This window comes from Phascolarctos cinereus, unplaced genomic scaffold, assembly GCF_003287225.1.
Source record: "Phascolarctos cinereus isolate Bilbo 61053 unplaced genomic scaffold, phaCin_HiC Scaffold_9;HRSCAF=440, whole genome shotgun sequence".
In the NCBI taxonomy this organism is placed as follows: domain Eukaryota; kingdom Metazoa; phylum Chordata; class Mammalia; order Diprotodontia; family Phascolarctidae; genus Phascolarctos; species Phascolarctos cinereus.
This window is the reverse complement of record NW_027556402.1, coordinates 63980363-64000231: the sequence shown is the minus strand read 5'-3', so window position 1 is coordinate 64000231 and position 19869 is coordinate 63980363. Positions and strand designations below refer to the sequence as shown.

The 19869-nt window shown below is 40.1% G+C and overlaps 1 protein-coding gene across 1 annotated transcript; it reads left to right on the top strand.

Moving 5' to 3' along the window:
- The first annotated feature begins 4204 nt into the window (after positions 1 to 4204).
- On the top strand, positions 4205 to 19486 carry LOC110195669 (serine/threonine-protein kinase pak-2-like). The gene is made up of 5 exons (XM_078148843.1): positions 4205 to 4283; positions 5209 to 5478; positions 6282 to 6493; positions 17239 to 17451; positions 19349 to 19486. Exons 1-5 carry the CDS (start codon positions 4205 to 4207, stop codon positions 19484 to 19486), a joined length of 912 nt encoding a protein of 303 aa, XP_078004969.1.
- Positions 19487 to 19869: the final 383 nt, after the last annotated feature.

Here is a 19869-nt window from a genome sequence, read left to right as displayed (position 1 = left end):
TCGGCGTGGTAAGTATTACATCATTGACTTGCACAGGCTTGAGTGTACATGTGGTCATAGTAGTGGTAACCATTGCTTGAAACAGAGCTGTCTCTATTCCCAGATTATTAGCTGCCACCTTTTCTCCTTGTCTCTACTTCTGAGTTATATCACAATGGACTTGTGTCACTGAGGTATATCACAACACCGTAATAACCATAGAATTTCAGATATATGTGTGCTATTACTAAAAGAGAAAGAAGCTTTACTTAACCTGTGATTTTTCTCCCTACTTTCCACTCAGTTCATGAAGCAACAGAATACTGCCATTCTCATTAGCTCTTATTTGTAATTATCTGTTATTATTAGTTAAGAGTTGCCCACTTTGAGCTTATCTCTGCACATCTCATTTGAACCTTAATGCAATGCGTGCTTTATTGTTAATATCCCAGTTCTAGAACGAATTTATTTTACTTCATTTACTTTGGAACAGCATGATTTCCACCAGACATCTTATGAACACAATTAGAAGGAGTATGTATTAGCAAAGGAACTTCTCTAATTAAAATATTCATTTCAGAGGGGGAGAGAATTTCTAAAATTCAGGATTTCATAGGAGAAACTCATGTACCTTTATCATTTCAATCATTTCAACAAGCATAACCTAGGTTAATGACTGCAATGTAACATCAGGTTCCTGTTACACAGGGGGTTTGAAACCATGCCACATGGGGATTGAAGGAGTTCCTGTTGCTTATCCTCAAGAATGCAACCAGTCAGAGGGAGACATGAAAGTGGCCTTCAAATCTTTGCAAGATGGTCGCAAGCGAGAGAGAGAATAATACCGTGGTATTACTTGGCTTCAGTGGGCAGGAATAAGTGTGGTACAGATTTCAACTCAGGGAGAAACCCACCTAACTATTTACCAGTTACACATGCACAAAAGGGGCATGGTTTATTCTGTGAGAAAGTGTTTTCTCCCCAGTTACAGGTAGGTAAGCTGAAACTGGATGCCTACTTGTCCTCATGATGTTGAATAATAGATTCATCCATCAGGCAAGGAATTGGATCAGGTGACCTGCAGAGTCCCTTCTAGAATGCTGGGTTATATCTCCATGGACTTAGAACAGAACAAGAGCATAGCATAGTGATCAAACTTCACTTATACACGCTGTTCCTAATGGACTTAGAAGTGTTGTACTGTTATTTTTCTCCATATCTTTAGTGTGAGTTTAAGAAAGTACAGGATAGTTGCATTAGTATTAATTAGGATTAGTTATTAGTTGATATTTTTTCTTAGGTTTAGCATTTGAGTTCTGTCATTATTTGTTGTTAGGTATTCATTATTATCAGTTATTAGTTACCATTGTTTCCTTGTTTTGGCATTTGGGCTACATCACAATAGAACTGTATTACTGAGTTATATCATTATTATGAGTTGTTCATTATTATTTGTTATTAGTAGTCAGTAGTTGCCATTTTTCCTTGTTTTACCATTTGAGCTATATCCCATGAGAATTCTATCACTGATTTATATCATCATTAGTAGTTTTTAGTATTGTTTTGTTATTATAATTAGTAGTTAACATATTTTGATGTTACTTGAACCTCCAAACAATATCCAAAATATCCCAATCTTCGAAGTGATTGAATTTTAGTTCCTTTCCTGTGGAACACCATGTTTTCGAACCGCAATCTCATGAAAACAATTAGACGCGGTAAGTATAACATCAGTGACTTGCACAGGCTTGTGTGTAGATGTGGTGATAGTGGTGGTAACCATTGCTGGAAACAGAGCTGTCTCTTATTCCCAAGTTATTAGCTGCCATCTTTTCTCCTTGTCTCTACCTCTCAGTTACACCACAACGGAGTTATGCCACTGAGTTACATCACAATGCAACTGTAGTCATCAAATTTCAGTTTTTCATATACATATATATATATGTGTATATATATATATATATATGCTATTCCTAACAGAGATAGAAGCTTTACTTAGACTGTGATTTTTCTCCCTCCTTCTACTCTGAGTTTAATAAAGTACAGAATAATTTCATCAGTATTAGTTATTGTTGGTTACTAGTTGCCATGTTTTCCTTCTTTCAGAATTTGAACTATACCACAATAGAATTATATCACTGAGTTGTATCATTGTTAGTTGTTAGTTACTATTTGTTATTATTAGTCATTCGTTACCATGTTTCTTTGTTGCTCCATTTAAGTTATATCACAATAGAGTTATATCACTGCTTCATATCATCATTCTTGGTCGTTAGTTATTATTTGTTATTGTCAGTTTTTAGTTGCCATTTTTATCCTTATTTGAATCTCCACACAATATCCCAATAACATCCCAACCCTAGAAGTGACTTACTTTCAATTCATTTTCCTTGGAACACCATGATTTTGAGCCAAAATCTCATGGAAACTATTAGACTTACTAAGGATCACTCATTGACTTGAAAAGGCTTGGCTGTCGATGTGGTGATGATGGTGGTAGCCACTGCTGGAAATAGAGCTCTCTCTATTCCCAAGATAGCAGTTGCTCTTTTTTCTCCTTGTCTCCACCTCTGACTTATCCCAATGCAATCATAGCCACAAAACTTCAGTTCAGTATATTTTTTGCTCAGGAAGCCTCTTTGAACACCCCTCAAATGACACTGTCTAGGCAGCTGCTTCTGTAATGATAGATGTGTAACTAACCCTGAGTAAGACACAGACTGAAATTCTAAGATGAGGGAAGGCAGAACACAAGCATTTCCGTGTGAGACAGCTGTCTGAGAGCTTTCCAAAGATGACTTCACTTGATCCTCACCCCAACCCTGCAAGATACCCTCATTTGAAAATTGAGGAAAGGGAGGCAAACGGGTTGAATGACTTGGCCAGGATCACACAGCTAGGCAGTGTCTAAGGCCGTATTTGGGCTCTGCTCTTCCTCATTGCAGGCCCAGTATTCCATCCCCTGTGCCACTTAGCTGAATGTGGCGGAAAGGATCTCATCCGAGGGGAATCCCTCCCCAACTCTCAGATTCTTTGTGGAAATGGTCTGTTATGGACACCCAAAGTACTACAATGAGCTGCATTCCAAGGAAACAGGCCCTTGTATTCTAACTAGGAGAATGTTCTTGAAGTACTCAGTCGACATAGGATGATCATATTGTCTGAGAATAGGTCAATATGGTATGGATCTGTGATTTTGTCAGTATGAAAAACAAACCCAGATGACTAGCTTAAAAGTGATGTCTTAGATCATCAGGGTGGGTAGGAACCAGGTTAAAATGTCATTGGGAAATATTTCACAAAATACATAAAAATTGAAGAAAACATAGATGGTAGTTAATATGGAGTTTTCTAAGTCATTGTGCTGACACAGGGATCCTTATGTACTGTTTAGTGGCCCCTATTTCTATTTGAATTGGACACCATCTTAGAGATAGATTCCAGAGGCTTAGAAGTGAGGGGATCTGTCCATTGTCACAATGCTCGTAGTGTCAGAGGCTAGATTAGAACTCACTTCTTCCTGATTCCTAGCCCAGGATTATAAGCATTTTGTCACACTGCCTCTCCATCATAGAATAGTCATAGTAAGAATAAGAATAAGAAATAAAACTTAAGAGACCTTAACATTTCCATAGTATTGAATAGGTTATACGTGGTTTTGCGTAGACATCATATTACTTAATATTACTTCCGTGCAAGGTACTACGGTAACCTCCATTTATTTCACTGATGAAATTTGGTGGTGTACGTAGGGTTCGTAGGTCCAATCCCAAACTTTTTCTGCATTTGAGGGTCCTAGACTTCATAACCTTATTTTATTTTATTTTTTTAATTTGTGGTAGAAAACAAGCATTTCTAGAGCATAGTACAATCAAAAAGATGACCCCAAAAAGAGACAAATATGTTTTGTCATCTGTCAGCATTGGGGCTAGGACAGTAACAGGATGAAGTAGTCAAGGAATGAATTCCAGGACCTAGAGTTGAATGATCATGGCTGGATCTAGTAAGTATGAAGAGTTTAGGAATCCAGAAGCCAGCCTCACTTCTGTAGGTACCATGGGCTCAGGTAAAGCTGCATTCCATTCCGTAATTATAAAGCAAACAGTGCAGATAAGGTGAGGTGACTAGGAAAAGAAGCACTTAGTGCACACATGGGGTAGAAAGGTTTAGGAGCAGCACAGGCAGAGGCAGCCAAAGAATGAATGGAGGGCCAAACTGAGAGATGATGCCTGAGTCTAAGGGATCTGTCACCAAGTCTCAGCAACACAAGCTGGTGTGTGGAGAACACAATGGAAGGAACCCAGGTATCGAAAGCCTAGACAAGCAGGAGTGAGCATGACAAGGAAGACACAGGAGGTGGGAAGAAAAGACAGAAAAGGGCTGAGTAGGGCATAGGAGGATAATTCACTGCCTCTCTTAGTGGACCTTAAGGTTTCTTGGCTACTGCATCCCACTGTGAACTCATGTTAAGCCTGAAGTCCACTTAGCTCCTTAGATCTTTGTCAGACAAAGTGCTGTGCAGCCATGCTTCCCACATCGGCCATTTGTGAAGTTGCTTTTTTAAAAACCCAAATGTCAAGCTTTATGCTTTTCCCTACTAAGTTTATCTGACTTGATTTAGCCCCCTATCTTAGTCTGCATGTTCTCTGAATACTCTCTCTGCAATACAGCGTGTTAACTTTGAGAAAAATGTTAAATCACATAGGACAAAGCACAGATCTGTGCGCAACTCCACGTGAGACTTGCTGCCAAGTTGCCTTTGGAATGTTAGTGACAAGAGTCAAAACAATTCCATCTGCTCTGAATCCCTGTAATTATACAATTGTACTATAGCCTGTAACTCTTAATATTCTCCATGAGTATAGCACTAGAGGCTTCTTCAATGCTGTGCTAAAATCTAGGGAAACCCTTTCCACATAATTCCCTTGATCTAGCAGTTGCATAATTCAAGGAAATATGGTTAGTCTAGCAAAATAGGTAGGGTTTTTCAAATTTGTGTTGCGATAACTTTTTTTTTAAATTTCACATTCACAAACACCCATACACATCTATACACATCCATAGAAATGCACACACATAGACATATATAGATTCATATATGTGTATGATAGATGGATGTTTTAGGAGTACAGCCTTTGCAAGATACACAAACTGGCCAAAATACAATATACTCTTTGTTATAACATAGAACCTATCTGGGGCATAGAAATGTTCTTTCACATTAATAAGTGGCCTTTGCTGTGCTGTGTGTTGATGAGAAACAATGGCCTCTCCTCTGCTCAGTTCTTCTAGGGTGTTGCGGCCTTTTCAAACGTAAGAACAGAAGGCTTGACATTTCTGCTCCGTTCAATTTTCAACATCGAGTCCACACAGTATTCCTTGAAGGAGATGGTAAATTTGTGGGACTACCTGTGCAGTGGAGCCCCTTCATGGAACAGCCAGTGAAAGAAGAACCAGACAGAGCAGATCCTTCATCTGTCACACCCCTTCTCAGGCCTTGTAAGTATCCTCTACTCTAGCCTATATCTCTCAGTATTCTCCGCGGGTATAGCACTAGAGATTTTTTCAATGTGCTAACATCGAGGTAAACACTCTCCAGGTAATTCCCCTGATCTACCTAGTGATTTTGAAAATGTTGGCTGAATTGAATGAGTTTAGATTAATTGAATACCACATGTCTCCTGGTAAGCAGCCAACTTGCTAGTCTTGGAGAGGTAACAAAATGCCCTTTGCCCCAAAGTCCCCAGCTTCCCAGGTTGGTATACTGTCTGAATTTCACCAAATGATCCATACCTTGAAGTTAAGGAACATTGGAAAGCCTTTTGTGCTATCCCCAGTGTGTCGTCAGGAAGAAGGAGCAATTCCGACCCATCTGACATGAATACCTCCGTAGAAATTAAGTTATCACAGAAGTACCAAGATAGAAGGACAGGTAAGGAAGATCCAGGATGCTACACATAGAATGCAGGCTTAAGGGGAACACTGTTCTTAAGTGGCTGTGAGAAGCTTAGGGGAGAATGGAGAGGTGGGGAGCAGATAGGTGAGGGCTATACAACTACAAAGATAAATTGAAAGAAGGGCCCAGAGAGTAACCTTTTTGTATTTTGTAGCCTGCACATGTCCTTGGATGTACACCCATTGCAGGATTTGCTGGCTGGACATAATGTATTATATGTTATACTATATAATCGACATATAACCTATCTAGGGTATATACACGTTTGTTCACAGTTAACAAGTGGCCTTTACTCTGGTGTATGATAGTGAGAAACAATGGCTTCTCCTCTACCCAATTTTTCTAGGGTGTTGCATCACCCATGGCAGCACAAAGAAGATGAGGCTGGAGATTTCTAAACCCTGCAATTTCCAGCACAGCGTGCACATGGAGTTTGATCCTGAACATCATATCTATACAGGACTGCCGCTGCAGTGGCGCAGCTTAGAGGCAGAGATAGCAAAGCAGGCCAAAGCAGACCCACCATCCAGCACAACCTCACAACTTGCTGCCTTGAAGGTACTGTGATAGTGGTGGTCCTCTGTTCACTTAGGATTTCATTTGTCTGCTTGTATTTAATTTTAGCACCCATATTTAGGGACAATTGGATTTTTTCTGGAGTGATAGTTTCTGGAGTTTTAGAGGTCAAGAAGAGAGAGTGTGAGAATGATTTACTGCTTACTCCTCCATCTTGGTGAGTATACTCAAGGAAACTGGGATAGAGCAAGTGAAACAGGAGAAGTGAAACTTAGGAAAAGACTAGTACTACAAGGAAGAAAAGAGGAAAATAATGAGTTAGTGAAATATTTCAAAATACATAGAGGAAATTATACTATAGCCCATAAGTGGACACACAAAGGGAGGACCTTTTTATTACTACTTAACACTCAGAGTTTGAAAACATGTGTGTGATAGAAGTTCAGTTTCATAGACAATCTCCTCTATACCTTTTCAAATGTTCAAAAGGGAAATGTTTTTAAAGACTGTGATGCAGTTTTTGGAAACCAAACTAATAATAGGGACAACATGCTGGTTGAAAAGAAGTACAGGGGATGGATGCAAAAGAAATTAGTGGAAGAAAACACAAAGCTAATTACTAAATGTATAGATAGGAGTGGATAAAATTTCCCCTGAAAAAAAAAATAGAATAGATAAGGCAACAAACTCAGCCAAAAAGTTGCTACATACCAAAACACTTTGACATAAAACCACAGACAGAAGAAACATTGGATTCTCTAATCCAAGGGCAGGGAACCTGATACTCTAAGGCCCCATGTGGCCTTCTAGGTCCTTCAGGGAGACCTTCTGCCTGTATCCAGATTTTATAGGACAGAAGGATTTCTTCTATAAATTTGGATCTAGTCAAATGGCTGCACTGAAAGACCTAGAAGGCCACAGGTTCCCCATCCCTGCTTAATCATTTAGTCCCACTACCCATCTTCATAGGAGCATTTATCCCAAGATCACAGAGGAAATATGTGGTAGAACTTGGATTCAAAACGAAGCCAACAATATCCATCAGTTTTCTCTTTGGGGGCTGGTAGAATTAGTTAACCCTCATGCAATGGAAGATTTGTAGGACAAGTCAGGCAAGCTGATCCTGAAGTCTCCACCATTTATTCTTCTCTGCAGTTCCCATACCCTCTTGCCCCTACAAATAAATAAGTGAGTCATTTTACTCAGCTGGTTTCCCCACAGAAGGCCTGAAACAAACAAACAAACAAAAGCAAAACACATCATCAGAGGTAAGCATGAGTCATAGAAAGGTGGCCAAAAGAGGGAGAATATTTGGCTGAAGATGTATACCACAGTGCACTGACATGCTTTGTAGATTTGCTTTTTGAGCCTACAGGAAATAAATCAGATGTAGAAGAATCACACTTTTAGCACTGGGTTGCAACACAGCTGTGTCCTTCCCTATTTCCTCACATCACCCTAGAGCACAGTTGGGCTAATGTCCAGAAATGACCATCTTTGACTCCTTACATATGTGTGCAGAGGACACTGCCTTCGAGAAGAGGGGGGCAGGGCAGGAAACTCACTCTGGGTAGGGATCAAGGGGATCTATTCTTCACTGTGCCTAATCTATTTTGGACTCTTAAACATATGAAATCGGATTTGCACAGAAGTACTTGACCACATTCGCATACATGATCAGTTCTTATTTTGATACCACATGGTAAGCTCCTCGAGGGCAAGTTCCTTGCCACATCTAATCTTTGTTCTAAGAAATTGCTCTACAACCAATAGGAAATGAATACATGCACGTGAATATACATCTCTCTCTTTCTCTCCACACATATATATTATATATATATACACACACACACACACACACATACATATATATATGTATGTGTGTACGCATGCATGTAAGTATACATGTTTTCTGTGTGTGCCTATGTGTGTACTCATGCATGTATACATTTATGTAGTCATAGTATACTGTGTATATGCATGTGTTTATGTTATATACCTGAACATTTCTGTAATTATAATCTCATACTATGTGAGGTTATGAGTTTATGCTTGCTCCTCCTGTTTAGTTCTTTATAGTTTCTTAAGGTTGAGGAGATGGAGTAATGCTTCTTATGGCCTCCTCTCCCTGTTCTGTCCAAGTATGTGGTTTGAAGAATTTCTTTCCCATATTGGCTATTTTGATTGGCAGCCAACGACACAGTGATTTAGTATGTTTGACAAAGGCTAGTATACAAGCATGTTCAATAAGTTTCTGGCTTTTCAAAAAGACATTTTGCATGTTTCTAGTCCTGGTCTAACTGTACTTTAGCCAGGGAGATTTCCCTTTTTTCTCCTGATTGCATCCTTTAGGACAGTTTCTACCCATCCCAGATGTTCATCTGGTTAAGAATCTTGTACAGAATGAACATGTTTTCCCTCCCCTATCCACAAAGTGGTTATCTCAGAAAAGAGAAGGGTACAAGCTTGTTGGTGTATATGATATTCTAGCTGTTTTCAACTGGCATCCTAGGTCTGTTACGCACAGACTGAATTATTTTGAGTAAATAAACCTATATCAGTCATTTGAGAAGCAGATCCCCGGAAACGCTCTACTGGAAAAAAAATGCAGCCTAATTGCCAGAAGTTACACCCCTGTGTGGAGTATAGAAATGCTGGGAACTAAGTGTTGTGGTAGGCAGGGTGCTGGACCTGGAATTTGGAACCACCTGAGTTCAAATCCTTTCTCACATGCTTGCCACGTAGATGTTACTGAGTGATAGAAGGAGGAGAACTTGCAAGTGGCAATGGGGTGCAAGGAGTATTCCAATTTCCCTGCCTCAAGCAGTTAGCCAAGGAGAATGAGTGCAGCCAGTACTGGAAGGGGTGGCCAGGGAGACTATGTCATTAGGGGAAATCTAGGTTTCAATACTACCTAGTAAGTGGAAGAAGTGGGAGAGGAATAGATTTAAGATGAAGGCAAGCTTGTTGCTTGTGGAACAGGAATTCCACAGGGCACAGCAGAAGAGCTGAGTGGAGTTGGAACGAAACTTTGGAGTAAGAGGGTTGAAGGGGATGGGAAAGAGGAATCAAGTGGTGGGGCGTATGGAATAGGATTTGGGTGATGATCTATGCGAGTTCAGAGTCACTGGGAAATGAAGGGTATGACCACGTGTGAGAATGTTCATCGTTAAGTAGAGCGCATCATCCTCTACCCTAAAGAGACAGGTGTTGTAGCAGGAAATGGGAGGCCTGAAGTTGAAGGGAAGGTGGCTCTTCTTTGCACTGGAGGGTCTCCAATTGGCAACCAATTGGCAGCAGGAGGTGGAAGATGCCTTGTGCTGGTAGAGATGAAAGTGACCGCTTTGGGGTAGATAGAAGATGCTTGGCCTCCAACCTTGAGAGCCTTTCTTCAGAATACGCTGAGCCCGAGAGCATTCATGTCTGTGCCAGTTTGTTTGGTGAAAGTGTAGTTTCCGTGAAGCCTTGAACTTCAAGGCTAAGCCACCATTTTCTATCGAGCCAAAAAGTCTTAGAGAATGGACTCACTGACAATTGTTTACATACAAGTTGTCCAAGGACCAGCCAAGAGGAATTCTGCGTTGCTCATCATCTTCTTGGTAGAATGTGAAATTTTAGGTCACAGCAACTTTCCATCATAAAGGAGATTTATGCAATCTGTGTCCATGGAGGAGGGGATAACCAAAATGACGAAATCATAGACCCTTTGAAATATTGAAGTTCTGAAGCCAGGATCATAGCATAGATCGGAATGTGTAGACAGTGACCTTTCCCAGAAAGGAAGCCTGTTTTGTAGTTGTCATAAGCTTTCTTCCTGTAGACAAAAGAAGCCATAGTAATCAGTGGAATTGTCTTGTTGCACCTATGATGGTTGAGATGACAAATTATCCATATTTGGTCAAGCCTGTCTGATTCTGGTTCATGTCTTCTTAAAAAGGCATCATAGAAACAGCCTACTCCTGGTTCATTTAATATTTTGTGGATGCCTAGAATGCTTAAGTTGTCTAACTACTTTCACTTTCACTCTATGATTACATGACCTCCTTTTCCTCTCGTAGAAGTCCTTGATAATGATTTTCATTCAGGTTATCATTGGTATATTTCTATCCTCTATCCATGTCTTTCCATTGCCTTTTCGTTCATCGACAATTTGGAATGTATTTCTTTCATGCCTTCATAACTGCGCCAGGAGATTGTTGATGTTGAAGGAATGAACCATTGTGTGGGAGCAGCTGCAAATCACAGAAAGCATTGCACAATTTCCTAAATGCAACCAGATTATTATTTTCCACTTCCTAGTCAACTTTCAGGCTCTCTGCAGTGCATGGCCTATTTATGTAAACTGCTGGACAAACCCAGTCGTCTACCAGTCCAATTGCATGTCGTCATCTGAGCAATACACTTTCTTCATCCACTTGGTTTGTCATGTGCAGACTGCTAACCAGACTTTGGGGCACATTGAAGAAGATCCTATGCCAGTCTGAAGTTTGATGTAATCAGAACAGTCAATGGCATTTGAATTCAGAGAAGTTACACTAGCAGTCCTAGGCCAGGAGAACTAGTAATCAACCATGGCATTCTGCTTTCAGGAAAGAAGGAGGTATCTGTACACAGAGAATGCTGTATATGCTGTTAGATGCAATTTCCCTCTTAGCTTTGCTGAAATTTCCTTTGTTAACAGCAAGGATTCAAACAATGATTTCTTGCAAAACTTTGAGATTCAATCCCTTAAAAAATCCTTACAAGGAATCACCGTCACATTTACTTTGTCCTATTTTGCAGACTCCATGTTTCTTCTTTTGAAAAAATCATGACATTTTACCCTCTTCAATAGGACATGTTCTATTGTCCACAATCTTTCCCAAACACCTGATGGTGCCTCAACAAGCAATCACATCTGCCAGTTGTTTCAGTGCATACAATATAGTACATCTGAGCCAGCTGACCTGAACTTTTCAAGGACTACTACTAGGTCATATCTTAATATATCTTTACTTTGAAGCTTGGTTATCGATTCCAGAGAGGTGGCATGGCATAGTGGATAGAGGATAGGCTTCAGAGTCAGGAGGGCCTAGGGTCAAGTACTACTCTCTATTACCTATTGGCTGTGTGACCTGGCACAAGTCCATTAAGCTATATGTTCCGCAGAAACATCTGAAAGATAAAATAGGTAATAGACGCTTGCTGATTGATTGATTGGTACGCTATATATGGAAGAGTTGCCAGTTGACATGGCTAAAGGGATTTTTCACCCTCAAAGCCCCCCACAACAATGAAATCACTGATCTGGGTAAAACCAACCTATTCCCTTTTAGGCCTTTTTGTGTTTGGTCCATGAGTGAATCAGGAATTTCTTAAACTCTCCTATGTGCCTTAGCACTGAAGGTGCAAAGAGAATGGAACCTTCAAAAACAACTCCTGCCTTTCAGGAGCTTACTCCCTGTTCATGGGGTAGACAACATGTAAATAAAGAGATACATAGAAAATACATACAGAGTAGGAAGAGGGTAACCTTAGAGGGGAAAGTTTGGGAGGGGGCATGAGTAAAGGCCTCTTCAGAAGGTGGTATCTGAGCTAGTCTTACCAAGGATGCCAAGAGACAACCTCCATTTAAGGAAAGGATACCTCAGAGAGACATCTCAGAAATCTTGTCTCCCCCTGAGCTGCACTCATTTGGCACTTCTTTGACTTCTTTGCCTTCTGCCCCACCCCAACCATCCTCTCCTTTCTTTTCTAGCTTCCTTTTCTATATTGTCTTCTCCCATTAGATTGTAAGCTCCTTGAGGGCCATCAGGTACCCTCTTTATTTTTGTAGTTTTATCCTCAGCATCTAAAACAGTGCCTGGCTGCCAGGTGTTTATGAAATACCTACTGACTATTGACCGTGATTCTTTGGACAGGAACATAAAAGTCAAATAGACGTTAAATCTCTCTTCCTCATCTCTCTTTGGTTTTCCTGGATAGGGTTCTTAGTTCCTCCAGCTGTCTGCCTTGGCTCCCCAAAGTACTAAGTGACACTCTTATGTACACCTTCTAAACATGCCTTCAGAATCTCAGTTGGTTAATACGTTCCTGTCAATCTTTGTTGGGCTCTTTTCTTCCTCTTCTTCTCAGAATTCTATTTTTCTTTTTGTTTTCCAAAAGTCATTCTTAAGTGTTTCCCATCTCTCCTGGGCTGACTTCTGTAGAAATTTGGTGCAGGAGATCCCACCTGTCTTTCTCTGAGTGCTCTGCAATCTGGTTTTCCAAAACTCTAACTCACAACTTTCTACTTTCCTTCTAATCTTGGTTGCATTGGCTTTGTTTGTGCACAAACTTTTCAATTGAATGTCATCAAAGTTATCCATTTTGCTGTTTGTAATGTTCTCTATGTCCTGTTTGGTCATGAATTCTTCTGTTCTCCATAAATCTGATAGGTAAACCATTCCTTGCTCTCCCAGTTTGCTTACAGGATCAGCCTTTCTCTCTAAATCAGGAACCCATTTTGACTTTATTTTGGTATAGGGTGTGAGATTTTGAGCTATGCCTAGCTCCTGCCATACTCTTTTCCAGTTTCCCCAGCAGTTTTGGTCAAACAGTGAGTTCTTATCCCAGAAGCTGGGGTCTTTGGGTTTATGAAATAACTGATTATTATAGTCATTGACTTCTGTGTCTTGCCTACTTAACCTATTCCCCTGATCCACCACTGTGTTTCTTAGCCAGTACCAAGCACTTTGGATGATTGCTGCTTTATGATACAATTGAAGATCTGGAATGGCTAGGCCACTTTCCCCTGCATTTCTTTTCATTAGTTGCCTTGATATTCTGGACCTTTTGTTCTTCCAAGTGAATCTTGTGATTGTTTTTTTTTTATTCAATCAAAGAATTTTCTGGTTGTTTGATTGGTATGGCACTGAATAAGTAAATTAGCTTAGGTAGAATTGCCATTTCTATTAGATTAGCTCGGCCTACCCATGAGCAACTGATGTTTTTCCAGTGATTTAGACCTGACTTTATTTGTGTGAAAAGTGTTTTGTAATGGTGTTCATAGAGTTCCTGGGGGGTTTTGGGGAGGTAGAGTCCTAAATGTTTTCTAATGTCTACAGTAAGTTTAAATGGAATTTCTCTTTCTATCTCTTGCTGTTGGGCTTTGTTGGTAATAGATAGAAATGCCGGTGATTTATGTGGGATTCCTTTATAGCCTGCAACTTTGCTAAAGTTGTTTCTTATTTCAAGGAGTTTTTCACTTGCTTCTCTAGGGTTCTGTATGTATATCATCATATCATGTGCAAAGAGTGATAGCTTTGTTTCTTCCTTGCCTATTCTAATACCTTCAATTTCTTTTCCTTCTCTTATTGCTAAAGCTAATGTTTCCATTATGATACTGAACAACAGTGGTGATAATGACATCCTTGTTTCACCCCCAGTCTCACTGGAAATGCTTCTAGCTTGTCCCCATTACATATGATGCGTGCTGAAGGTTTTAGATAGATGCTATTGATTATTTGAAGGAAGACTCCATTTATTCCTATGCTCTCTAGTGTTTTGAATAGGAATGGGTGTTGTATTCTGCCAAAAGCTATTTCTGCATCTATTGAGATGATCATGTGGTTTCTGTTAGTTTTGGTGTTGAGATGACCAGTTATGCTAATATGGAACCAGCCCTGCATTCCTGGTAGAACTCCTCCCTGGTCATAGTGTATTATTCTTGTAATAAGTGGCTGTAATCTATTTCCTAATGTTTATTGAATTTTTTTACCTCTACATTCATTAGAGAAATTGGTCTATCATTTTCTTTCTCTGTTTTCACTCTTGTATCATAAAAAGAAATTGGTAACACTCCTCCTTCACCTGCTTTCCCAAGTAGTCTACGTAGTATTGGAATTAATTGTTCTTTAAATGTTTGATAGAATTCACTTGTAAATCCATCAGGCCCTGGACATTTGTTTCCTAGGGAGTTCATCAATGGTTTGTTCAATTTCTTTTTCTGAGATGGGGTTATGTAAGTATTTTACTTCCTCTTCTGTTAATCTGGGTAATTTATATTTTTGTAAATATGTATCCATTTTACTAAGATGGTCAAATTTATTGGCATACAGCTGGGCAAAATAGTGCCTAATTATTGTTTTCATTTCCTCTTCCTTGATGGTGGATTCACCCTTTTCATTCATTCATTCATCTGGTAATTTGGTTTTCTTCTTTCTTTTGGTAAATGAAATTAACCAAAGGTGTATCTATTTTACTGGTTTTTTCATAAAACCAGCTTTTAGTTTTATGTATTAGTTCAACAGTTTCCTGAATTTCAGTTTTATTGATTTTTCCTTTGGTTTTCAGTTATTTCTAGTTTGGTGTCTAACTGAGGATTTTTAATTGCTTCTTTTTGTAGTTTTTTTAGTTGTACGCCTAATGCATTGATCTGCTCTTTTTCTATTTCATGTATGTAAGCATTTAGAGATAGAAAACTTCCCCTAGGGACTACTTTCGCTGCATCCCATGAGTTTTGGTATGTTGTCTCATTATTGTCATTTTCTTGAATGAATTTATGGATTGTTTCTATGATTTGTTGTTTGACCCACTCATGTTTTAGGATTAGATGATTTAGTTTCCAATTACGTTTTAGTCTATCTTTCCGCGGCCCTTTATTACATATCATTTTTATTGCATCGTGATCTGAAAAGGATGCATTTAATATTCCTGCCTTTCTGCATTAGATTGTGAGGTCAGTATGCCCCAGTACACGGTTAATTTTTGTGCATGTGCCGTGTACCGCCGAGCAAAAAGCATATTCCTTTCTATCCCCATTCAAATTTCTCCCGAGGCCTAACATACCTACCTTTTGAAATATTCTCTTCACCTCCTTAACTTCTTTCTTGTTTCTTTTGTGGTTAGATTTATCTAGTTCAGAGAGGGGCAGGTTGAGGTCCCCCACTAGTGTAGTTTTGCTGTCTATTTCTTCCTGTAACTCCCTGAACTTCTCCTCTAAGAATGTGGATGCTACAGCATTTGGTGCATATATGTTTAGTAATGATATTACTTCATTATCTGTGGTAGTTGTTAGCAGGATGTAGTTCCCTTCCTTAACTCTTTTGATAAGATCTATTTTTGTTTGTGCTTTGTCTGAGATCAGGATTGCTACCTCTGCTTTTTTCCCCTTCAGCTGAAGCATAATATAGTCTGCTCCAGCCTTTTTCCTTTGCCCTGTGTGTGGCGCTCTTTTTCAAATGTGTTTCCTGTAAACAACAGACTGTAGGATGATGGTTTTGAATCCATTCTGCTGTCTGCTTCTGTTTGATGAGAAACTTCATCCCATTCACATTCACAGTTATGACCACTATCTTTGTCTTTCTCTCCATCCTTCCCCCCCCCCGTTTCTCCTTTTCCCTCCTCACTAGTGTTTTGCTTTGGACCACTGACTGCCTCCGTCCTTCCTCCCTTCTATTAGCCCCTTCCCTTTTCTTCTCTTACCCTTACTACTTCTTCCCTCCCTTCTATCGCCCCTCCCTTTTCGTTGCCCTTTTCCCTCCTACTGCTTATAGGGCAAGTTAGATTTCTATACTTAACGAATTATGTTATTCCCTTCTTGAGCCCAGTCTGAGGAGAGTGAAGTTCAAACACTGCTCATCTCCCTCCCTTCTTTCCCTCTGCTTTCATTGGTTTTTGTGTCTTACAATGTAATTTACCCTTGTCTGCTGCCTCCTTTCCTTTTCTCTCCATACATTTGCTTAGATCAGATTAATCCACTTACTTGGATCCATTTAACCGACTTGATTACATTTTATTTTATCATTACATCAAAGTCAACTTATATGCACCCCCTTTACCTATACCCCTTTGACATGGTGGAATAACAATACAGTTCTCAAGAGTTCCAAGTGTCATCTGCCCTTGTAGGGATGTCAACAGTTTGCCCTTATTAACAACATATTGTATCTTTCTGTCCCATTTACCTTTTTATGTCTCTCTTGAGTCTTGTATTTGAAGATCACATTTTCCGTTGAGCTCTGGTCTTTTAATGAGGAAGGTTTGGAAGTGCCCTATTTCCATGCATAACCATCTCCTCCCCTGAAAGATCATGCTCATTTTCGCAGGGTAGTTCGGTCCTTGGTTGTTAGCCTAGCTCCTTTGCCTTATGGAATATCATGTTCCATGCCCTATGGTCTTTTCATGTAGAAGCTGCAAGGTCCTAAGTAATCGTGACTGTGGTTCCATGATATTTCAATTGTTTCTTTCTGGCTGCTTGCAGTATTTTCTCTCTGACCTGATAGTTGTGGGATTTGGCTGCTATATTCCTTGGCGTTTTCAATTTGAGATCTCTTTCAGGAGGTGATCAAGCTATGGCTATTTTGCCCTCTGGTTCTAGGACCTGAGGGTGGTCCAAGTGGTCTGGAAAGAATTCCAATGCCAATATCACATCTGTTTCTCAGGCCAGTAAAGTTCTCCAGCTGCTCTCCACCATGCTTCTCATATGTCTCACTCCATTTACAGATATCCTGATACTGATATATATTCTTCCTATACAGTGGTATTTGTTCTCTCCCTCCATCTTTATCTGTCATATTTCTTTTAAAGAAGATATACCCTTATGAAGCTAGCTACTTTGCCCTCTTGGGTCTAATCTTACCAAGTCTCAAATAACCCTAGGAGGTCCAATTTGCCTCTTTATGGTGCACTCTCCAGTTCATATTCATTGTCACCCACAGTGTGTTCATTTGTGTCCAGACATCTGAAACCATGAGCTTTATTTGTGGCTCTTGGCTTGGATGATTTCCTATAAAATCCTCAATGTCTTGTTATTCTTTTTATACCAGCCATGTAGGGCATCCTGTGAAGACACCAGGGCTGCTCTGCAGCTTGTCTGCAGCCTCGGTGACCCTCGGGAATTCCTGACAGATTTTGTGCGGCTGGGAGAAGGGGCAACAGCCATAGTGGAACGAGCCACAGTCACGGACACAGAAAAAAGAGTGGCCATCAAAAGAATGGCCATAACCCAACAAAAGAGGCCTGAGCTACTTTTGAATGAGGTAAATCATGTGCCCTGAGCACTTTCCTATTGCTTGATGAAAGGGGGAGTGGCCCTGGAAGATGTTTTTCAAGAGATTGGTTTCGTGGTAAGAGCGCTGTCATTATTCTGATGTTCGGGTTGACCGATTTTAGAAGCTGTGTTCAATGTAGCCAGAAAAGGGGAGGGGAGAATCAATATTCTTAGTCTTCTTTAGGCACCAATGTCTGGGGAACACAAAAAATTTATGCACATTGTCTAATGAAACCTCTTGCTATCTGACGGTGGAGTCTCAGGGTAGGAGTTGAGAGAACAGGTGTATTAGGCGTGGGAGCACTGGATTGGGTTGCTCAGGACATGGGTCACCAGGTCATAGATTCTGATCTAGAAGAGGCCTCAGAGCAACTGATCCAGTCCCCTTGTTTGAAAGAGGAGGAAAGTGAAGCCCAGAGAGGTTTAGGGCTTTGCCCCAGATCACCAAGGTAGTAAAGTAGTGGGGTCAGGATTCAAACTAAGATTGCCTGATTCCAAATACAGCTATCTATCCACTATACCAAATGCCTGCTTTGCTTTTAATACCTGAGTGACTGTGAGGCATTTACTTTTTCCTTTCTGGGTCTTCATTTTCTAATCAACAGAATGAAGGGGCCACACTAGATATGCTCTAAAGTCTCTTGTATCTCTTAACCTTATAACTGTATGAAAGAATACTCTTCTTTATCACTGAGAAAATGGAGATTCCTTAGCAGTCAAATCACTCGTCCACTCTAATGGGAAACTGATGATGTTGAGCGCTGGGTAGGTGAGCAGCTTCTGGAAGGGAGCTCTTTGACAGATACACTCCTGCTAAGTAAACTTGTTGGCTGTTTAGAGGTCATTCAAAGAGCCCGGTTAATTAACTTCTCTTTTTCCCATCAGATACAGTATCTTGACAATCGATATGTTAACATTAGGCCATGTTTACCAATGCCCCATCTAGAGACATGTTATTATCATTGAAAGTAGTAGCTGAAGTCTTAATGGCAATAGTGACATTCCTAAAATCTACATTACCCAACTCCCAGAAGGGAGTGACCTGTTTACCCTTCTCTTTTTTTCTCAAATATTTCTTGCACATTCATGGATCAAGAACCAGAAGCTATCAAATTATAGACAGCCATGAAGCTAAATATGTAACTTTTCACTTTCAAACAAATCGATGGAAACTGATTGGATTCTTTAAGAATGCTTTCCGTGTAGCATTGCCACCTAGTTTCTCTGAGGAAGGATCAGGTGCACCACTTGCCTCATGTATTGCTCAACTGAATTGCTATTTTTATACGTAGCCCAAATATACTTTTATAAATACTGCAAGAAGTGTGGTGGTCTGACTTTTATCTTATGAACCATCCCAAGACATTTGCTGGGTCACATCTTCTTCTGCCTTTTATCCAATGGCCCCAAATCCATGCTGCTTTCAAACGGACTAAAGACTTGTCCAGCTATTATAAGGATTTTTTTTTCCCAAAAAGAAATTCCTTCTTACCGAGTTTATCGTGTTAATTGTTTGATTAGGGTGAGGAGAATAGAATCCCACTCTTACACCCTTGTAAGTTTTAAAAGTCTAATAGTGAGAAGAACTGTCTCCAGAGGAAAAACATAGAATTTCACCTTCTCATGCAAACAAGTATGTGAAGAATTTGTGATTTTCTTAGTATGTGACTCCAGGGGCTCCCATTTATGACGGAATGGAGAAGTCCTGGAGAATCTCCTGATACACACAGAGGTTTTGTCACTTGCCCAAGGGGACACAGCTAGTAGATGTGAGAGACAGGCTGTTAACCCGGATCTTCCTGGCCATGGATCCAGAACCAGATTTGTCATTCCAGACCCCCTCTTTACTAACTACCAGCCAGGTCATTTCCTTTTCTTTTGTATAGGTTGCGATGGGGAATTACGAGCATGAAAATATAGTTGTGATGTACAACCCTCCCTACCTGGTTGGAGACGAGCTGTGGGTTTTGATGGAGCTCTTAGAAGGTGGGGCCTTAACGGAAATTGTAACTCACATGAGGTAAGTTTATTTAGTAACTAGGGATCCCTGGGAGAGTATTTTTTTTTATACACTTGACTTTCCCTCACAGGTGGTAACCCAGTGACCCATGTGATCACTAGATCAACCTTGTTGAGATCTCCATTGAAGTCTAAGAAATTCATAGGGAGGCATTGCATCTTTCCATCACAGAATACTCCCCATACAATAGACAGGGAATAAGGCAGCATTCAAATATCTACTGTATTGAAGTTCACATGCCCTTGCACATGAGAAATGCTCCGTGATAAATCCTATAAGAATGAATTATACTCTTCGCTTTTTAATCAATCACCCCACATCTATTCACTTATTACATGCTTTCTCTGTGCTATAGACTTCCCTAAGTGGCTGGGATATCAAGAGAGA